Source organism: Palaemon carinicauda, chromosome 8 (assembly GCF_036898095.1).
Source record: "Palaemon carinicauda isolate YSFRI2023 chromosome 8, ASM3689809v2, whole genome shotgun sequence".
NCBI classification, from domain to species: Eukaryota; Metazoa; Arthropoda; class Malacostraca; order Decapoda; family Palaemonidae; genus Palaemon; species Palaemon carinicauda.
Window position 1 is genome coordinate 12718999 of NC_090732.1, and position 7901 is coordinate 12726899.

At 34.9% G+C, this 7901-nt stretch overlaps 1 protein-coding gene across 1 annotated transcript in view; it reads right to left on the reverse strand.

Annotated features, from left to right (window-relative positions):
* Positions 1-7435, reverse strand: part of LOC137644796 (cytoplasmic dynein 2 intermediate chain 1-like) — a 71823-nt gene extending 64388 nt beyond the window's left edge. Inside the window, exons 1-2 of the mRNA XM_068377693.1 lie at positions 7329-7435; positions 1991-2337 (exon numbers count right to left, since the gene is read on the reverse strand). Coding sequence (XP_068233794.1) covers positions 1991-2328 — 338 coding nt within the window. The 5' untranslated portion in view covers positions 2329-2337; positions 7329-7435. The remainder of the gene's footprint in view (positions 1-1990; positions 2338-7328) is intronic.
* Positions 7436-7901: the final 466 nt, after the last annotated feature.

Sequence of the window (7901 nt, forward strand, 5' to 3'; positions counted from 1 at the left end):
ACAAAAAGACTAAGTGCAGTAACTCAAAAAAGTTGGAACCATGCTGCACGAAGATCGGAACTGCTAAACAGTTCAAAAGCAACAGTCCATCAAGTGTTACTAATGTGCTCCCAGCCTCATGCAATTCATTGCAGTTATCATACTGCACATGACTTGCTTTTTATTCCATTAATAGCCAAGATGACCAAGAGAATAAAGAATTCTTCATATATTGCTTCCTTTAAGAATTTACATAATCTTAACTAGGAAATTATATGTTATGATGTAGGCAGAGAGGCTAATGGAATTACATCAAACATAAGTCATTCCATTCTACCTTATCAAGTATCTCACATGAAGACAGAAAGGTACTTTTTTTATGATAGATAGCATTTGGGTAATTGTTTATTTAAAGCACTGTATACAGTAAGTAATTCCTAAATGCTATATAGGTAAAAGCTTAATCTTTATGCATCACTGTATTGTCCTTAAGTTGCATCTTGAGCCTATATTCAAATGTGTTCAAGACTGACATCCTCCTCCAATCTCAGTTACATGGAATATTCATTTGGCAAGATATCCTTCCTCTTCAGCGATGTTTACAAAATTCTCGCTAAACACTTTCCTCCCTTGGCAATTGGCACACGATTTTATTGGTTTTCTATGCACTATTGAAGTTATGAATCTTAAAAATTACAAATTATCTTTGATTTGCTACAAAGGTACCAAAACTCTCAGAATACCCATGACTTACTGTAAGGGTGACAATACAGGTCTTTTCTACCTTATTTGTAGCAGTCTTAGAGAGCAAAGTGATAAACATTTCTGAATTTGGTACAGTTCTTATATTATGCTAGCATTTTGTCTATCTCATCATTGGACCTTCATCACTATTGGCTTATTGGAAGTCATCAGTACCTTTACATCTTCATGTATAAGTTCCCTGTGGTATGAGACACTTGATATGGTAAGATAGAATGCCTTTGGTTTGATCTAATCCAATTCACATATACAACAAATGATCTCCATGTTTTAGTTACAATTATGCACATTTTTTAATGAGGGATTTTGTATCATCCAGATCATCTTGGGTGGTCATAAAAATTAGCAAGAGACACAATTGGTACATGCATGATGTTCAATGAATCGTAATTCTAGGAGCACATTGACAAACTGCTAAAGACATTGAGAAACATATGCAGGCTGTCAAGAGACGTTTTGGTATGTTGCAATTAAGGTTTACCATTAATATAGTTATTTTTCAGAAAGACATTGAGAAACATATGCAGGCTGTCAAGAGACATTTTGGTATGTTGCAATTAAGGTTTACCATTAATATAGTTATTTTTCAGAAGTTCTGTTTGTGAGTCTACAACAGGTAATACTAATTGATAATGTTCTCATGAGTATGGCAGATGGTATTCAAGGTTCATGAATCCCACTTTACAAAGTCACAGTAAGTATAACCCTCTTACTAGAAACATTTCTTGCGTCCTCCATGCCTCCCCAGTAAGACTAAAGGAACAATAACAGTTAATATGTCATACTGCATGTTAAAGACATACACAGAAATGGACCAGCTGGCTGAAGTGAAAACAGAATTTCTCAAAATACTGAAGCACAACTAAAATCAATGGTATTCAGTGCCAACAGTTACCTCAGTCTGATTGATATACGTATATATATATATAAAAAAAAAACAGACAGGAATGGCTAATGTAAAGTAAAGGTAATTATCTATCAAAATAAAGCATCCGTTACCTCTTTTTATCAGTGTAAATGTCATTACTATATAACTCAATGTACAGTAATTAATACATTGTACTACATTTGTTAACTACCATCATGAATTTTCCCAAGATTTATACTACTGTATTATCATATATTTTAAGTAACATGTGATAGCATCACTCTTATTCAAATCTTACACTATGTCAAGTAACTCGGACAAAAAAGGATAACCACCTTTTAGTTTACATGCTAAGATAGAATATAAAAAGGAACAATGTACCTCTCATCCTTGCTGCCACTGGTGTCTGGCTTTGATCTAGATGATAATTTTTCTGGTTTTAATTCAACTGTCGAACGAGACTTGGAAGATGAGGTGGAGGCAGCAGTTTTTGGAGTGCGAGAAGATGACGACTGTGACTTTGTTGCAGTTGATGATTTAGAGCTTGAGGATGTAGGTTTCTTGGCTCCAGATGTGGAGCTTTTAGAGGCACCAGAAGATGAGGACTTAGGTGGACCAGATTTTGTTGGCTGGGACTTTGATGATGATTTTGTTTTTGGTTTCTCAGCACCATTTGTTGAAGATCTTGAAGGCTTTGATGCCTTTTCTCTGTCCCTCATTCTCTACTTCTGAAATCATAAAAATTTAGGCATTTGTAGTTACTCCCGGAAAACCATTTGCAAATAGATCACTGTAATTTTTTGCATTACTGCTCTGCTACTTGTGTTCAAACCAGTACAGATTGACCTGATCACAAAAGATACCATTCTACGATCATAATTCTTTTGTCCCTGCAAAACTGATTCATGAAAATAATGCTAGTTACAGTATTTCTAAAGTGTAAGTCTATTAAATATTCATATGTTAAATGCTTAAGTATACAGCCTTAATAAAATGGGTTAAAGTAACCTTGTTAGCAAGCCCCAAAATAAAACACATTTATTCTACTCCATATTCCAATCAAAAAAATTCAAAGAAAGTCATAATTTATACATGAGAAACAATTCTCCATTTTATAAATAACCTCATGCAAATATCCAGAAAATGGCATTAGTAGACTGGGTTTTCTATTCAAACTTTTGTAATTTTATCGAATGTTAGCTTTCTTCAGATTTACAATACAGTACATTTCCCAACAAAAGCAAGCCTCTTAAATTTTATATTATGAAGAAGAATAAATTAATGATAGAATAAAATAAAGAAAACCAGATTCTATATCAATATTTATACTACTTTGTAAAATCTGGTAGCTTATCACAATGTAATTCCTTTTTAAATATAATAAATCAATAAAATTAAATTTGATAGTGAAACCCTGAGTCCTTTAAAATAATAGTGTTATGACTTCTGTAGAGATGGAATGGCCATTAAATTATTAATACAGCTGTTGGTTAATGACAGGTTATGCAAGGGGAAGACTAACCCAACCTTTTATGGACTAACCACATTCGTCCTTAGGCCCAGGACTGAGAGAGGTAGACGAGGTGGGGAAATGTAATTCAAAGGTTTGTAATGTAGAGAATTTTACATTTCTTCCTAAGCAGAGAGAAAGCATTTGTCCTTTTAACTAGGGAGACTCACTCATCAGTGGGAGGAAGTCCACAAAACCCAAACTGTCATCATTCATAGTCCTCCTAATATTTTCAAATACGGATGTAGAAGCTATTACGGTATCGGCCAGTACTGGCTTAGTTGAAAGCCTGTGCTTAGACATGGGATAAAGCTATATTATTAAGGAGATATCTTAGAATCAAGATTTATGTTTGATAAGATACCGACTCATCCTACCATTGGCCAGGAGGATGAGGACTTGCTTCTTGCCAAAAATAGTCAACAAGAAAGGCGGTCTGTCCCATAACTCAACAGCATCAAATGACTACAATGTAACGGTTGCGTCTGCTATATCCCCACAAGACGAGAACACGAAAAAAGATTGAAGACCCAGTTGTTCTACTTTTCTTTGAGCCTATGCCAAACATGTTGCCTTAGACAAGATGCATACTTTTACTGTGAGGGAGCTGGGAATGTTAAAAAATTACTGAGCAGTCACCTCAAGACGCAAGGCCTTGTAGGCAATGTCCCTTAAGTACAAACAAGTAAAACTTAACATGTTGTCCTTAGGCCCAGGACTAAGAGAGGTAGCTGAGATGAAAAATATATAATTCAAAGGTTTGTTATGTAGAGGATTTTCTGTTTCTTCCCAAGCATGGAGAGAGCATTTGTCCTTTCAAATACGGAGACTCACTCAGCAGTGAGACAAAGTCCACAAGACCCCACCTGATAGGTTCTTTTTCTTTCCTGAACATGTCACCATTCATGGTCCTGTCCAACAATCTCCTAATATTTCCATATAGGGATGTAGAAGCTATTAGCATATCAGCCAGTACTGGCTTAATAGGATGCCTGTGCTAGGATATGGAAAACCTATATCCTTAAGAAGGAGATAATATCTTTGAATAAAACCAGACAGATCAAGATACATGTTTGGTAAGATACTAACTCATCCTCCCACTGGCCAGGAGGATGGAGTACTTGCTTCTTTACAAACCTAGTCTACCAAAAAGGGGCTCTGTCCCATAACTAAACTGCAACAAATTACTAGTATGTAATGGTTGCGGCTGCTATATCCCCCCAAGACGAGAACACAAAAAAAAGGTTGAAAACCCAGTCGTTCTACTTTTCCTCGAGCCTATCTCAAACATGTTGCCTTAGGCAAGATGCATACTTTTCCTGAGTGTGTTATAAAATTATTGAGCAGCCACTTTAGGACCCCAGGAGAGGGGTCTAAGGCTTGTGGACAATATCCCTTAGGTACAAACAGGTAAAAGTGGTCTGTTAAATGTAACAACATGTTGTTCAAAAATTTCACCTGGTGTTTCCTGGTTTAGTGGCAAGGTATTTGATACAAACACAGTACTTGAATTTTCATACATACATACATACATATACAAATATATATATATATATATATATATATATATATATATATATATATATATATATATATATATATATATATATATATATATATTACACAATTGCTAGTCCACTGCAAGACAAATGCCTGTCTTTCCACTTTTGTCTATTTATGGTCTTTCCATGCCAGTCTATACCCTCAAAACTTCTTAACTTGTCAACCCAATGTCTTCTCTTCCTTCCCATGCTTCTTTTGCAATCTCTAGGGACCCATTCTGTCATTTTTAATCTCCATCCATTATTTGTCCTACTCATGTCCATTTCTTCTTCTTACACGTTGTTAGCATATCCTCTACTTTAGTTTGCTCTCGTATCCACGTTGGTCTTTTTCTGTCTCTTAGTGTTATTCCCATTATTATTCTTTCCATAGCTCTCTGAGTTGTAACTGGCTTATGGTCTAGGGCTTTAGTAAGGCTCCAAGTTTCTGATGCATAAGTTAATACTGGTACCATCATCTGATTAAATACTTTTCTTTTTAGAGCAAGTGGCATTTTACTTTTAATAATGTCATTTTATTTACCAAAAGTTCTCCATCCCATGCTTATCCTTCTCTTAATTTTGGTCTTGTGTGTGTATGTATGATATATTTATATATACAAATATATATATATATCTATATCTATATATATATATATATATATATATATATATATATATATATATATATATATTTATTAAGAAAGAGTAGGCGTTTGTTATCCTTATCTCCAAGGGGTTAGCATACGATACTTTTATTTCTAGCGAAACTGGAATTCACTATGAGTACCGACTGTTCCAGCATTTTTCTTTGTATGATTAATGGGAGTGGGCATAATAACTTACGTATCAATCGATAAGAATGTAAAGTCTACTTCATATACTAAGTTTATTGTTTACACTTGGAAGACTCATGGTGGGTAATTGCACACGAATTGGTTTCAATCACTTTGGGCAGCTTTCTGTGTTTTTGAAATGATGTATTTATCAGCTGTTTTGTTCACCAATTAAAAGCTCACAAGTATCTATGCGTAAGTTCCTACATGTTCTTTTACAACACCCATCCCCAACTCTCTTTCTCTTCAATTCCATTATGACCACCGTCCAGTCCGGATGTCTCAAAAGACACAGAGGGAAATTACATAACTTTTTTTTAGGAAAAATTAGACAGTTTTTTTTAATTATACCATCACCCATATATGAGAGGGTCAGTCCCAGTATTTCCACCATCTACAGAGGACCATCACCCTTTGACCTCGCAAACTTAAGGTAAGAATTACTGTAAATATGCCTACTTATGATGCTGGTAATAGTGGCCTACGGGATGTATCGCTTGCCAGAACAGAGGAGCAGTGAAATTGTTCAATAATAGTGTTTACTGTATCTTGACCTGAAATACGATAAGAAGCTAGTTTTACGAAATATTATGATTTAGTGCTACCTTGACAGGAGAGAAGACATTTAAGAAGCCAACACAGGGTTGAGACTAAGTCTCAGGGTAAGTTAAGGATACAGCAGTCTAAGGGGGCTGTCATGCCCCCACAGTAGGCATGTAGGTAAGAATACTGCAGTCTGGTAGGTAAGGATGTGGCTTCTAGGTTAGGTTATGAAGGGAACTTTAGGTTAGGTGGTGTTCTTGTATTTGTTTCCCTATCAAAATGCGACTTCAGTCATACTTTTAAAATTATGGCACTTTGATGCCACTTACAAGAACCATATATTTTTCCAACTAATAATCTTGCATTTATAATGCATTTCTGACCAGCATTATTGCTGCAAATCACTAATATTTGCCATTTCTCCACCCAAAAGTCCCAGTTTCCTACTGGGGTTCCCTATTATTGTTTTTATATAAGGGAGTCAAAAAACTCATAAACGGGTGTTCTGCCCCAATAACAATGGTCAGAAATGCAAAAACCAAAAGACAGCGAGTAGGAAAAATATAGGGATCATGTATTTGACTAGAAATTATAGTATCATATATTTACCCTTCAGATAATAGGATCCCATGCACTCGTACAGAAGGTGAATGCCACAGATAACAGACGACCATAAACTCCTCAGTTGAAGTTATAAGATATGACAATAATGAATATATGGAACTAATACAGGATAGAATTTAAGTAATATATTACATCACTCACTCGCTCCCTCTCTCTAAAAGCTAATTTATCGACTGCCGAAACATTATGCTTAAAATTAATTTCCTCACATAGATGAAATACTGGAATGACCAGGTATGCCATCTAACTGAATTTAGTTCAGTCTATGTGACCTTGAGAATCTATAATAATACCGAGAAAATTGGAAAATTGACCCAACAATACAAATCCCACATTTCTGGTATCACGTAGAACAGTATGTCATGGACTATTGGTATTTTGATCTAAAAGGTTCTAATTAAGAGGAAACACGATATTACAATCTCCAAGTTGACACATAACTTAAACAGCTAATATTTAATTAAAAACATTCACCAATATCCAGAAACTAATTTCCAGTCCCGGTAGTTACCAAGGTCTGCATTATTTTTTCATGCAGACAGCCTTGAAGTTGCTAAACAAAGTGTAAGATTGGTATTATTATGTTATGGGTTTCTTATTATGTCCCATTTATGAGGTATTATTGCTTTTCATGAAACTGATATAAAACGCTGTGTCCACTTTACCTTTTCTGAAAAAAAGAAGATATTGACGAGGCAGACGAGAAATAAAAGACCGAACACCTCGGACGCCTGTCACTGTACACTCCTGACTCACCTGTCAAACTCAAATGTTGTGGTTCGTAACCAAAACAAAACTTGGAATGTCCCATCATGCACTGCGATAAAACATAATCACTATGGGATGCGTACTGTGGAAATTTCTGAATTAATACAAAATCTACTTTTCTTTTATTATTACACCTCATTCACGTTATATTTTTGTTTATAAATATTATCAAAGTATAATTTACCGATGAAAGCTCGTATTTTTCTAATCGCTAAGTTGAGCAAACGGCTCTAATTTTTATACATAAATTTCTTGAATAGGCTAATGAGAACGTCGCTCAATTTTAAACATGCAATGTTTTAGTTAAATAATCACGCTTGAAGCATAAGAGAGAGAAAAAAGAATACAGTATCTGTTTTTATTAATGAACAGAGTGGATTCTTTTTAATTTTATAAAAAAATGGAGCGCTATACCAGTGATACCCTAATTTCGTAACCTTCACGCTTCGTCATATAGATTTCTTGCAGTC